At 41.1% G+C, this 13340-nt stretch overlaps 3 protein-coding genes across 3 annotated transcripts; all 3 read left to right on the top strand.

Annotated features, from left to right (window-relative positions):
- Positions 1 to 1234: 1234 nt before the first annotated feature.
- On the top strand, positions 1235 to 4160 carry LOC103977581 (plasmodesmata-located protein 6). Its single transcript, XM_009393140.3, has 3 exons — positions 1235 to 2088; positions 3525 to 3626; positions 3712 to 4160. The coding sequence occupies exons 1-3, from the start codon at positions 1359 to 1361 to the stop codon at positions 3720 to 3722; spliced, it is 843 nt and encodes a 280-aa protein (XP_009391415.1). The 5' UTR covers positions 1235 to 1358; the 3' UTR covers positions 3723 to 4160.
- A 1442-nt stretch (positions 4161 to 5602) lies between these two features.
- On the top strand, positions 5603 to 8076 carry LOC135607069 (probable inactive receptor kinase At1g48480). Its single transcript, XM_065098563.1, has 2 exons — positions 5603 to 7038; positions 7123 to 8076. Exons 1-2 carry the CDS (start codon positions 5739 to 5741, stop codon positions 7752 to 7754), a joined length of 1932 nt encoding a protein of 643 aa, XP_064954635.1. The 5' UTR covers positions 5603 to 5738; the 3' UTR covers positions 7755 to 8076.
- A 3843-nt stretch (positions 8077 to 11919) lies between these two features.
- LOC135607068 (protein FLOURY 1-like) lies at positions 11920 to 12864 on the top strand. The gene has a single exon (XM_065098562.1). The coding sequence runs from the start codon at positions 12050 to 12052 to the stop codon at positions 12725 to 12727; it is 678 nt and encodes a 225-aa protein (XP_064954634.1). The 5' UTR covers positions 11920 to 12049; the 3' UTR covers positions 12728 to 12864.
- The last annotated feature ends 476 nt before the right edge of the window (positions 12865 to 13340 follow it).

Genomic DNA, 13340 nt, shown 5'->3' with positions numbered 1-13340 from the left:
TGCCAACATCTGACAAGGGGCATCGGGAATACTAGGATACCACTAACTTGATCTTTGGAGAGGTTTAAGTCGGGATCCCCCTCCCCATCCCGACCTAGGTCAGTTTGTAGGAATCCGATGGCGATAAAGTTGGACGGGCTCACTGAAGAAGTGCATCTCAACCAAATCCGAGCCTGACCCGATCAGACGAAAACCTAATCCCCGAGATAGTCCTAGATATTGCCAGTCGGACTAAGCCGTACCGACCCCGCGGCCACGACATAAGGTTCACCAACCTATATGATTTTAATTCAAGAGTACCCTTAGTATAATTAATCAATTCAAGCCGAATCAAATTAATTTTATAAATGATATTATCTTAATTTTATAAATTTTATGGTGTCCTCAAATTGGATCAAAATTCTCATTGGATTCAATTGAATTGAACTAATTTATATTAATATATATATATATATAATTATTTAAAATTTTAAATCGATTAATATGTTAATCGAATCAGATTAATCAATTTTGAATCAATTTAGTTGGACAGTTATAAATTGGTTTTAATTAAAATTATCTTATTTTAATTGAATCTAAAAAAAATTCGATTTGATTCGATTCGAGATGTCTATAGATATCTGTGATGAAGCAGAGAAGAAACTTTAGTGCCAGTCTTAAGCAAGTCAACTATGACCTACAAATCCTAGTTTTACATCATAAATCCTCTAGTGAGTCAAAGTGTTAGAATTCAAATAATAAATTTGAGTTAACTTAGTCAAGATTAATGTATATAATATTATGTATCAATTCAATTCAAATATTATGATTTAACTATTTCAATGTTAAATGATTTCTTTTTGAATAAGTGATAAAGATAGAATTCAAATCCAAAATTCTTAATAGCTAAGTCAACTTTCTTTCATCAAATATGGACTTCAAAATGGTCAACCTGGAATCCATCTTCTTCAATTGCTCCTTCATCTCTGGCTAACCTACCATAAGAAGAAGAAGAAGAAGAAGAAGAACAGAAAGTCCACCCATCTTAATCTAATCAAATCAACTTCTCAGTCCTCACTTGCATGTCATCTTTCCATGAAAGCATGCCCACAAATATTTACTCCTCAGCCCATCCCTGTCACAGAACATTCACCCCACTGTAATTTTTGTTCTCAGCAACCCCACCACACACCTCCCATGTCATTTCCTTCTCTCCTCTCTCCACCACTATAACTACTGCACACTTCTCCACCTTCTCTCTCTCCCTCTCCTCACTTCTTCTCTGCATTTTACACACCCGCTTCTCACTGCTTTCCACGCGAACACCTCAAACTCATCAAGAACAGCACAGAAAGGACGTACGAAAGAGGAAGGAAGGAATGTCTACGTTCATGCTTCTCCTCCTCCTCGCCTCTTCCATTGCTTCCCTAACGACGTCGGCCTCCGACGACTACACAGACTTTGTTTACGCCGGTTGCTCGCAGCCTAAGTACACCCTGGGCTCGCCCTACCAGCTCAACGTCGATTCCGTCCTCACCTCCCTCGCCAACGCCGCCGCCTTCTCCTCCTACGCCAACTTCACCTCATCCGCCGCCGGTGGGTCGTTCCCGGCCTACGGTCTCTTCCAGTGCCGCGGCGACCTCCCCTTCTCCGACTGCGACTCCTGCGTCCGCTCCGGACTGTCCCGGCTCTCCGCCTTCTGCCCCTCCGCCGCCGGCGCCGCCGTCCAGCTCAGGGGATGCTTCCTCCGCTACGGCAACGACTCCTTCCTCGGCAAGCCCGACACCAGCGTCCTCTACAAGAAGTGCGGCCCCGCCGCCGCCGGGGGCTACAACTCCGACCAGCTGGGCATGCGCGACGCCGCGCTCGCCGACCTCACGTCCGGCGCCGCCGGGGGGAGCTACAGGGTCGGCGCCGCCGGATACGTGCAGGCGATGGCGCAGTGCGTCGGGGACCAGAGCGCGAAGGAGTGCGACGACTGTGTGGCAGCGGCGGTGGCGCACCTCAGGGCCGTGTGCGGGTTCGCCGTGGCCGGCGATGCTTACCTCGGCAAGTGCTACGCCAAGTATTGGTCCAATGGAGTCTACACCACATCCAAGACTGACCATGGTAAGCTCTTCCCTACTCTGGCGTTCTTTCCCCTGTGCTTGGACTTCAATCCACTAAATTACCTGCTTATGATGTGCTGATCTTATGAAAATTGACCTTAGCTTATTAACTTTATGGCATAGTCTTTATGTTTCTTGTAATTATCTTTTTATTTTTGAGATCATAATTTAGGTTATCATTTTGTCTCCTGAAAGGTTTATTTTCATCAGTAAATTTCCTGAAATAAAATCTTTTTAGAGGACATGTTTTAGATGCTAGATTGAGGAAAATCTTGCACAATGGGCTTGAAATAAACATCTTATTACTTGTTATTTGGAGTTTCCATTTAGTCACTGGAATAAACAGGTATCATTTCCATTGGTTGGTTGAAGAAAGGAAAGCAAGTAAATATTTAGGTGTAGCAGCAGGGCAAGGATAGAGGTTGCTTTGATGCTAGGAGGAAAGTATTAGGTGGATGTTGTCTGAAGTATCACCAATGTGTTCAACAACTCCATTCATTGCTCTCATCTATGTATTCAAGTCTGAATTCAGCTCTGGTAGAACAATGGTGTTGCAACTCTTTTGGAAAAGCTTCTAGCCATGGCCTTTTGAGGAGGAGTCTAGTGATTATAGTGTTTGATCAAGTTTTCCAAGAAAGAGAAGTATATTCTTCATAGATCTCTTCACTACAAAAGCTTGCAAATCTCACATTTCCGACATGAATGTAAGACACAAGTTGGTGTTCCATCTTTTTACTGTTTGGCAAATGGATTATAAAGGTAGGCTGATACTGTGTTTGTCAGATCCTAATCAATTGAAAAGCCAAAGGAAGACCACAGAAAGGATGGGTTACACAGGGCTCTCTTCTCTCTCTCTCTCTCTCTCTACAAATCTGGTGTAATTCCTAGGCCAGCTTTCTGATACGGACATGTTTCCTCAGTGGTCTCCTTTAATGTTGAGGAACACACAACAGAGTTTGGTGGGCAACCTGACCTGCCACATTCCACTACCCTTCTCCGTCTACAATGCTCTCATCCAAGCTATGGACTGAAAGAGTTCTACTTTGATCAGGCACATACAGATCTTCCACTCCGAAAGGAAAAAGAAAGAGATCTGCAAAAGCATTGGAAGGGCAAGCTTTAAAGTAGTAGAAAGGATAAAGTTTTCAGAGGTGTTGATAGTGTTCAAATGGTAATGCTGTGTCAGATCCAAAAATCTATGCAGCTTAAGCTTTTAATTACTGTGATAAATACCTAAACTTGAAGCAAATTGATGCCAATATCTACTTCCTATTACTGTCTTTAACCTTGCACATTTCTAGGAATCAGTATTGCTACAGATACTCATAGCTACACTGCTATTTCTTCCTTCTTCCTTTGGTCTAGATTTTTATTCTTTAATGATGTTGTTCAACAAGTTTACAAATGCTGTGCAACTTTTCTCTCTCTAATCTTCAGGTGATGAGGCTGGGAAGACACTGGCAATTATCATTGGCCTCATGGCAGGAGTAGCTCTCATAATTGTCTTCCTATCCTTCCTCAGAAGAGCTGGACATGATGGTATTTCCCCAAACACATTCTTGTCCAGTTTACCATTTCATTCATGTCCTTACCATCCTCTCTTGTTCTTTTGGTTCATTTGCAGGTAAATACTAAGGTGAAGTGGAAGCATAGTGCTTTTGGGGCCTCTCTCCTTGTTCTGCTTTCTTCTCTTTAATTTCTTTTAGCTTTATGGAGACTTTTGAAGGAGTGGGAGGGGAGACTTAGAAAGATGTGGATGAGCAACTTCCTCGAGATGAGTGAAGTGGAAATGGTTCCCCAATTGGATCAAAGAGGAAGATTGTTAACACACCCCACACTACTCTAAATCCATGTAAAAATAAGCTATTTCATATTTTGATCATTCTGAACAAATAATTCTAGCTTTTGAATGGGTCTAATTTAGTGCATGATGTTCTTGCCTCTTAGGTTGGTGATCTGTGATGGAATGTAATGGTAGGAAACTAGGATTCCATGTTCTAGGGTTTGGTTGAGTAATTAAAATGTCCTTAGCCATGTATCAATCAAATCCAAATACCAAATAGATTTGGCTTCTGTTTGATCCAGAAAGTTGTGTGGTGCTGCTATCTTAGCAACTCCATTTTCTAAGAGAGTATGATCTCTAAGTCTTAGCTTAATTGTTGGACATATGGAAGCTTATTGATCTCTACAAAATTTCTCATATAATCGATCAAAGGCAACATATACAAAGAATTTTATTAACATATTTCTCTGCTGAACATATTGAGAATATATTAACAACAAAATATTAGTTTGTGTACTGACAAAGCTGAACACAGCCATCAAAAGTATGGATTACAAAGGTGGACCTTAATGGGGTAATCAATTTGCTCAGGAAAAAGCAGAAAAGCAAAAAAAGTGTACCAAAAGCATGAATGATGAGTGGGGATGAATCTAATCTCTCCCTCTCTCTCTCTCTCTCTCTCTCTTTTCTCTTTAGAGCTGAAAAGGAAGAAGATAACCTTCTTAATAATCAATTCCTGTACAGAATCTAATCAGTCAGTCATCTGTGCCTTTCTTTGCCACTGTTTCCATGTACAACAATTTAGAATTTGGTCATGTCTGCTGATTCCAACATGATCAATCTGTAAATTCAAATGGAATTTACATAAAAAAAAATTATGAACTCCAAAAAGGTATCTTTAATCATAAAAATAATAATGATAGAGACTTATAAATTTTTTATTTTACTATTCTTCAATTAATATGAGATTAAATATTTTTGTCAGTACCCTCAAAAAGTTCATGACTCTCCTTCTAGTTATATTATGATAAATCAATATTTTTATCATCCTATGAATATTTAATCTCATATTGATTAAGGAGCAGAAAAATTAAGGACTTATAAGCCTCCAGCAAGGTTGAAATATGTTTGCATACTCTCAACATAATAATGATCCCAGAAACTATAATTTAAAGAGTATCCATATGAGCCTCTTGTTGCATGCAGGTGTGCCAAATCAATGTTCTTATTGCAGTCAACATCATGTAATACAGATACAGTTGTATATCCTTTTACAAGTTATAGTCTTAAATAATGGTGAAAGTAAATGCATCCATGAAAGTGTGATGTGATATAAAAGATTGACATCGGATCCAATTCGAGTCGACCAGATCCAGCCCATTTATAACCGGTTCGTCCAGGCCGGCCGGCCCATCACCGTACGACCAAGCCGCATCGCGGCCCAACAACACCACCGACGGTGGAGACATCCCCTTCCGCGAAATGGACGGCTCGATCTCACCGATCGAGGAGCGCCGACTCTCCATATTCCGACAACGGTTCCCCGATCATTAATTAGTCCAAATTAATTCCCTTTTTTTGAGCTTCTGACACGCTCACACCTTCCCAGAAATATACTGAAAATTATTTCCTTCCTTTTTTTTCCCCTTTTTTTTCTTTTTCTTTTTCTTTTTCCAAATAATTATTTTATATGTAACAACACCCACTGCGTTGCTCTTTCCCAAAAGCAAAAGAGAAGTCTGCGATAGGGAGGACAGGGACAAGGGCGTCTTCAACGACGCCTGCGACTTCGTCTCTCTCTCTCTCTCTCTCTCTCTATTAAGCTTCTGCAGGCATACCACCGAAAAACAGAGGCCGGTCACCGATCGATGGGCTTGCCGCTCATGCTTCTCCCTTTGGTGATCCTCTTATCCTTGTTCGGGGGTGGAGCACCAGACGACCTCGCCTCCGACCGCGCCGCGCTCCTCGCCTTCCGCGCCGCCGTCTCCGGCGCCACGCGGCGGTGGAACGCCTCCGACCTCTCGCCTTGCTCGTGGCACGGGGTGACCTGCGCCGCCGGCCGCGTCTCCGAGCTTCGTCTCCCAGGATCCTCCCTTCTTGGCCCGATCCCGCCGGGAACTCTTGGTAACCTTACTGCGCTCCGCACGCTGAGTCTTCGTTACAACCTCATTTCCGGCACCCTCCCGCCGGACTTCGCCGCCCTCGCCAGCCTCCGCTACCTTTACTTACAAGACAACCGCCTCTCCGGTGAGATTCCCACCGTCGTGTTCGCCCTCCGCCAGCTTGGCCGCCTCAACCTCGCCGATAACTCCCTCGTCGGCGCGATCCTCCCGGCGTTCAACAACCTCACCCGCCTCTCCACGCTGCTTCTCGAGCGTAACCGGCTCTCCGGAGAGATCCCCGACCTCCGACTCCCGAACCTCCTCCAATTCAACGTGTCCTTCAACCAGCTCAATGGCTCCATACCCGCGAGACTCCGCAGCCTTCCGGCGAGCTCCTTCAGCGGAAACTCTCTCTGCGGGGGCCCCCTCGGCCCCTGCGCCGGCGTGCACTCTCCGTCTCCGGCGCCATCTTCATCGAGCCCCAACGGCGGCATCGACAGTAACGGAGGGAGCAAGAAGCTCTCCGCCGGCGCGATCGCCGGGATCGCGATCGGCTCCGCCGTCGGCTTCTTGGCTCTTCTCCTCTTCCTGGTCCCCTGTTACCGGAAGAAGAGAAATGCCGAGGCTGAGTCAAAGGCGGGCGGGAGCATGGGACCGGAGGCGGAGATGGCGCTGAGGGGCAAGCGAGAGGTGGCGGACAACGCGGGAGGGACAGCGGCGGCGGTGGCCGGAGGGGCAAGCGGGGGTGGCAAGAAGCTGGTCTTCGTAGGCAATGTTCAGAGAATATACGACCTGGAGGACCTGCTGCGGGCGTCGGCAGAGGTCCTCGGGAAGGGTACGTCCGGGACGACGTACAAGGCGATGCTGGAGATGGGGATGGTGGTGGCAGTGAAGCGCCTCCGGGACGTCAACCTCCCCGAGAAGGAGTTCCGCGATCGGATGGAGGTAATCGGCGCCATGGACCACCCCAACTCGGTGACCCTGCAGGCTTACTACTACAGCAAGGATGAGAAGCTTTTGGTCTACGAGTTCGTGCCCAACGGAAGCCTCTCTTCCGTCCTTCATGGTGAGCTCTCTCTTCTGTACATTCAAGGATTTCGGATCGACAGAAGGATTGAAAATGTTCTCCTAAATTGAACTCCAATGGCAGGAAACAAATCATCCGGTCGCACCCCTCTCGACTGGAAGACGAGATTGGAGATTGCTCTTGGAGCAGCCCGAGGCATCGAGTATATCCACTTGAAAAGCTCTGGCCTCTCCCATGGCAACATTACGTCGTCCAACATCGTTCTCGCCAAATTCAACGAAGCTCTTGTCTCAGACTTCGGCTTAAACAGTCTCGGGTCAACTCCAATGCCAAGTCAACGCTCCGCCGGCTATCGTGCACCAGAGGTCACCGACATCCGAAGGGTCTCCCAGAAGGCTGATGTATACAGCTTCGGCGTGCTCCTCATGGAGCTACTCACAGGGAAGCCACCAACGCAGGCGCTCAACAACGAGGACGGCGTCGACCTCCCCAGGTGGGTGGAATCGGTTGTCAGGGAGGAATGGAACTCCGAGGTGTTCGATCATGAATTGTTGAGGTACCAAAACGTTGAGGAGGCAATGGTACAGCTGCTGCAGTTGGCCATTGATTGTGCTGTACAGTTCCCAGAGAACCGACCTTCGATGTCTGAGGTTGTGGCTCGGATTGAAGAGATCTGCAGAGGTTCGAGCAAGAGAACTCAGCAGCAAGGTGGCACCATCATCGACACTGCTGGTGCCATATCAAACAGTGATTGAGCTTTACATGATGATAATTGCACTGGTCTTATCATCTTAAGGATGTCTTGCCTCCATGGATGAATCAAAGTTTGATCGTTCTTTTATTCCTTCTCCCTTTTTAAGTCCAAACTGTTATATGTTGGATTTTGGCTCTAAAACTCATGTCATCATTTTTTTGATGTTGAGACTCTTAATGTTTTAGGTAGATGTGATGGTGTGATTGGTGGCTGCTTGGCCATTGTTGCAATTGCATTCCACTCTTCATACTATATATAATATTGTAGTAGTTTTTTGTAGCTGTGGTTGAAACTCTCAATTAAGTATTCAGTTTGTCTGTGAATCTGCTAATGCTTCCATTTGTTGTTGTCGTTTTGCTGTAATTTGTCAACCATCCAAATCATGTATGTTTCTGTGAAAATGTCATCATGGACTTATTCTCCCTTTGGATTGTGTAAATGGTTAGCATGTCCTCAATGCAAGGCTCTATTTATTGGTCACCAACTCTTTGTCTATGGCTCACTATGTGTCAGCTTTCATGGTCAAGAAAAGAACATGACAGGGTTGTCTCATGTGACAAGGTGACATTTTGATTGTGGGTTCCACTCCAGAGAGTGAAGTTAGTCATTAATGGGTGCTTTTGACCTTGTTGCTTTCAATCATCAAGTGAATCTTGTGAGCCAGGAATCCTAGGTAAGTTTCAATATAGCCTCATATATTCTATTAGTTTGGCAAAGCAATGCAGATACTTCCACTGTGTTTTATCTAATCAGAAAGAATAAAAGAGCAGACTTCACTTGGGTTTGGTGGACATCAATTGATGGTTAGATTACTCTTCAAATGTTTGAGATCTTGCCACAAGTTGGCATATATTTTATGATCAAGCTTCAGTGAAGAACTCACAAGTGAGATTCCATCCAGTTCAGGACCCAGATTAAGTTATTATATATTTTATAAGAAAGAAGTTAAAGATTTATTATTCTGAACAGCTGTGCAGATCTGTGATCAAGTTGGATATTTTCTTTTCCATTTATATGATTCTTGTAAATTTGTGGGAGGCAAGCCTGCCTCTGAGGTAGATTTGGATGATAAGAAATAGATGGGAAATATCAATATCAAAGGGCATGTATCAATTATATATACACATATTAGCTGGTTGGATTTTGGATTGAGAGACACTGAGGCCATGGATTGATTCTGAAGCTTTAATGAGATCATCACATGCCACCAGCACTATTAAGAAAAAGAAATAACTCCAATTGATTTTTTAATGCTCCTATTAAGAAAAAAAAATTAGAGAAATTACATATTGCACAGCTATATTTAAGTTCTTTTGTACTTTAAAATATATCTCCTTACTGGTTGTATCTCTCCTTTTAATTTTTCACTCTTGTCATTGTCCACATCATGTCCAGGCAAAAAGGTTTTCTAAAAATATTTTTTAGGTATAGAAAAAAAATGATAGGGTTGAAAAATAATATGAGATAAATTCAGGCTGGCATAAATAGGTTTGAATGCATTACTTTAATGTCAAAAAGGACAAAGTTTTATTGTTAAATTCTGATTATATAAACATTTTTAATCCTCCATCTGATATATCATTTAATGACTGACAACCACATGATTAAAGTATTGAGCACAAGGTTTTAATTTCTATTGGTTTAGACCATTATGTACCATCATATTAATTAGGCCATTCCCATTGGAATTAAACAATCCTTACCTATCAACAGCTCCAAATTTTTATTCAAATCTTATTGTCATGCCTTGACATTGAAGAATTATTTGTCCAACCTTTCCCTTAAAATTAGGATCTGGACAAAAGCTCTTGACTCACTTGAAATCCACATCACTTGACATTGACTAATGTAAATCATGCAAGTTTAAAATGTTTGAGTCAAACCAATTCAACTTAAGATTGTTCAAAATAATTATAAGATTTTTGGTGAACTTTGAACAATGTTTTAGAAAGTGAAGGAAGCTTGTTAAACACAATGCTAGCTTTGTGAAAAGAAGAGAAAGCTCAAAGATTAAGAAACAGAAGCAAGCTTTATACAGAGAATGATAAACCCAATAAAGCAGATTTGATTCCCATAGAAATCATATCAAAACATTCTTCCAAGAACAATAGAATCTTGTTTCTGCAACATGCCCACTATCTGATCTGGATCTTAAACCCAAAAAATGAGACAAAAGAAATATGCTCACGCTTTAAGAACTGGTCATGGAACTACATCTTCCATGAACTTTCTCAGCATTGAACTGTTGAATAATCAGATTTTTGAGTGAGGTCAAGACATCAACTCCTCCCTCTTTGCAAGCCTCTCAGCCCCTCTCTTAATTCCTGGAAAGATAGTAACCAATGCAAGTCATATTCCAAGAAATTGGTGCTGCCAAACTGCTGCTTTGGAACAATATGAAACAAAAGAACAAGAAGACAGAATTGGAATTGGAATTGATAGCTACTGCTACACACATATGTTGATCATATTAAATATTAGATGAAAGGAAATAAGTAGTTGCTGAGTTATTGCACTGCACATAAAGAGGGGTGGCAGCATCTCATCAGAAACAATGAAGAGGGGATGAAGAGTTGGAATTTGTGTAGGTAGGACTTGTATATAATTTCTCTTGCAGTAGCTTCGTAGCTGTTTCCTATAACATTGAATGAGTCAGTCCTCCCCAAAGAAGAAGGAAATAGGAAATTGTGAATATTATTTCAACAATCTGTACCTATGTTGAAATGGGATTCTTCTTAAGCCATGTCTGACTATAGAACAAGTCAAAGATATGTTGAAATGAGTATCATTATGTTCAACATTTTATGAGTCAGCTTGGAGTTGGCAGGTTCAGAATATTGAACTTGACATCATCAAGAAAACATCCACTGATTCTTTTTCATAGAAAATATGTAATTTTATGTTATAACATTATTATTATTATTATTTAAATATTTCACTTTTATTATTTTTTGTTTTAATCAAAACTACTAAAATATCATCGTCGCCCTACGACAATTATATTGGGCTTAGATATTTTGGATCAGTGATTTAGATTCATCAGATCAATCAATTTGAATCTTCACTATTGGTCCTTATAAAATGTTTATTAATAATGTTCTCTGATTCAGTGAAGCAGCAGAAATCACTTTATGAAGCTGTGGCTTTATTTCCTTGATCATTTTCTTTGGCATTTAATTTGATTATTTTGTAGTGAGAAGCTCCAATTGGCCAATTTTTTATTCTCTTTCATTTTGGGTCAATTAGATATTCTTTCTATTAGTTTTTTTAAATAAAAAAATTAACTTTTATATCGATAATTGATATATTAATTCTACATCAATTTTATAATTAAAAAATTAATCATGTTAATTCTACATCAATTTTTTGATATATTCTTTAATTTTTTATCTCTAAGATTTCTTTTTTGGTTTGAAAGTATTCTCTCCCTTCCTAACATTTACTTTTGGATATCCGCAAGTATGACTTTGTTTAATATACCTCATAAATATATTAAGATGATTATTTTGGTGACAGGCTATGATTTAATTGAAATTTTTCTGAGAAATAAAATTAAAGTCACTTTCAAATAAGAAGATATGGTGATTATCGATCATTGTTAGATAGTAAATACTGGTTGCGTCGATTAAGTTCGAACATCAATCACCCAATAGATGAGCCAATAGACAAAAATTGATTGATTATTGACCATTGCGTTGAAGATCGTTAGCTTTCAATAGATCATTAGTTGTTAAGACAGTAAAAAAAAAAAAATATTCCTTCCTTATGTTGAGATCATGTTAACCTCTGTATCATTCTAATTTCATCGAATATCTTCGAAAAGATATTTAAAAAATATATTATTAAAAATAAAAATTTCTATGATTTTTACTATAGAAAAAAAGCTGAATAAACTTTTTTTTTTCTTTTTTCTATGATTTTTATCACTTGAGAGCACACATGATGTTTAGATACCTTATCTACTCTAAAATCAATTAGTATCTTGTCATGTATAGCTTTCCTTCCACATTTTGAAGGTTGCCACTCCCAATACTTTGTAGACTTTGAATTCCCCAAAGAGGTTTCACTTTCCATTTTCTTACATATTTACATACAAATTCTCTCTCAGTGCCATGCACACACCAAGAACAAGAAGCAACTTTTCCTGCCCTTGATTTCTTTACATTATCCAGAAACTAATCTTGTTGGATTGAAGTGAAGTGAGGAGGGAAGCCAGTAGAAGGATAAATGGGTTTGGATTGGAGAGAAGTCTGAGCCAGTAATCTGAGGAGGAGGAAGAGCTGTCAACTCCTCTTCATGGCATCAGTTCCTGGCTTGTTGGCTTTTTTCTGTGGTTCTCTTGGTTTCCCTTCTCTTTCCATTGCATGCAACATGTTTGTGTTGCCAAGCCTCTTGTTCTTAGGATTGAGAGTATGGTGCCTTGGGTTTCGCTTCCAGGAGCTCGATATATTTCTCAGGCTGATCCCAAAGGTACTCATGAACTGGAAGAAGGAACTGTGTACTAATGGTGGTGTTTGTGCTGCTTGCGGCACCAAAATTGGAACTCGGAAGCCCTCTCAACCTGAAAGATCAAAGAGAAATAAGGTATGCTTGCTTGAGCTGGGGAGTAGAAATTGGACGATCAGAAATGGTTTCAAAGATTTATCTGATGAAGAAGGGGAGAATGATGGACTCCAGGGAGATGGTACAGTGAAGTTAAAGGAGAAGATTGCAGAGGAAAGGAAGCATCGGACCGCGGCGGTTTCTGAACCAGAGAAGGAGAGGGTAGCAGCTTCATCGGCTGCCGAAGAGGCCATGGCCAAGATTGCAAAGCTACAGAACGAGAAAGGACTGATTGAGAGAGAAGCTCGGCTGTTCCGCGAAATGGCAGAGCAGAAGCAGTCGTATGATGATCTGGTGATCGAAACTTTGCATTGGATCATCATGAAACTTGAGGCAGGGAGATCAGCAGACATAATGAGAACCACAGTGTAGGATGGTGAATGCTCAAGCAAAACTACAAGGTGGCGTTAGAAAGTTTGAGCAGAGCAATGTCTGAAAGTTATCTGGAGTTGCAATGGTGGATTGAATTTTGTTATAGAAGTTAGGATTTAGCAATAATAAAAAAAATTCTTATCAGATTCATTTTCAAGCAACTAAATTTCAAGCATGCTAATTTTCACAATCCTTCATTATCTGATGTCAAAAGACTTGACAAAGGAATCATATCCTGGTGATGCAATAGCCTTTCAGAATAGTATCTTTTCTATGGGATGGTGAAGAACAAACAGAGCATATCAGATCACAAGCAGAATTCTGAAGACTTACTGGCCCTTACAAATAAAGCATTAGATTCCTTGAAATTTGCAAAGCAAATGGAGATGCTGTCATCATACACTAAGGCCAAAAAGAAAGAAAAGAAATAGCAAATTTCTCATATCAAAGAGAATTTTGTTCAGCATATTTAACCTTTCCATTCTTTGTCAAATCCCACTCTTATTGCTTTGGCCTCTCACATGAAGAACAACCTAATGATTTAATTGGAAATTGCAGTGGGCAAGAGAGTCCTGGAAATTAGGAACTGAGAGATCTAACTTTTTACAGATCT

This window comes from Musa acuminata, chromosome BXJ2-3 (assembly GCF_036884655.1).
Source record: "Musa acuminata AAA Group cultivar baxijiao chromosome BXJ2-3, Cavendish_Baxijiao_AAA, whole genome shotgun sequence".
Classification (NCBI taxonomy): domain Eukaryota; kingdom Viridiplantae; phylum Streptophyta; class Magnoliopsida; order Zingiberales; family Musaceae; genus Musa; species Musa acuminata.
This window is presented reverse-complemented; position numbering and strand designations above follow the sequence as displayed.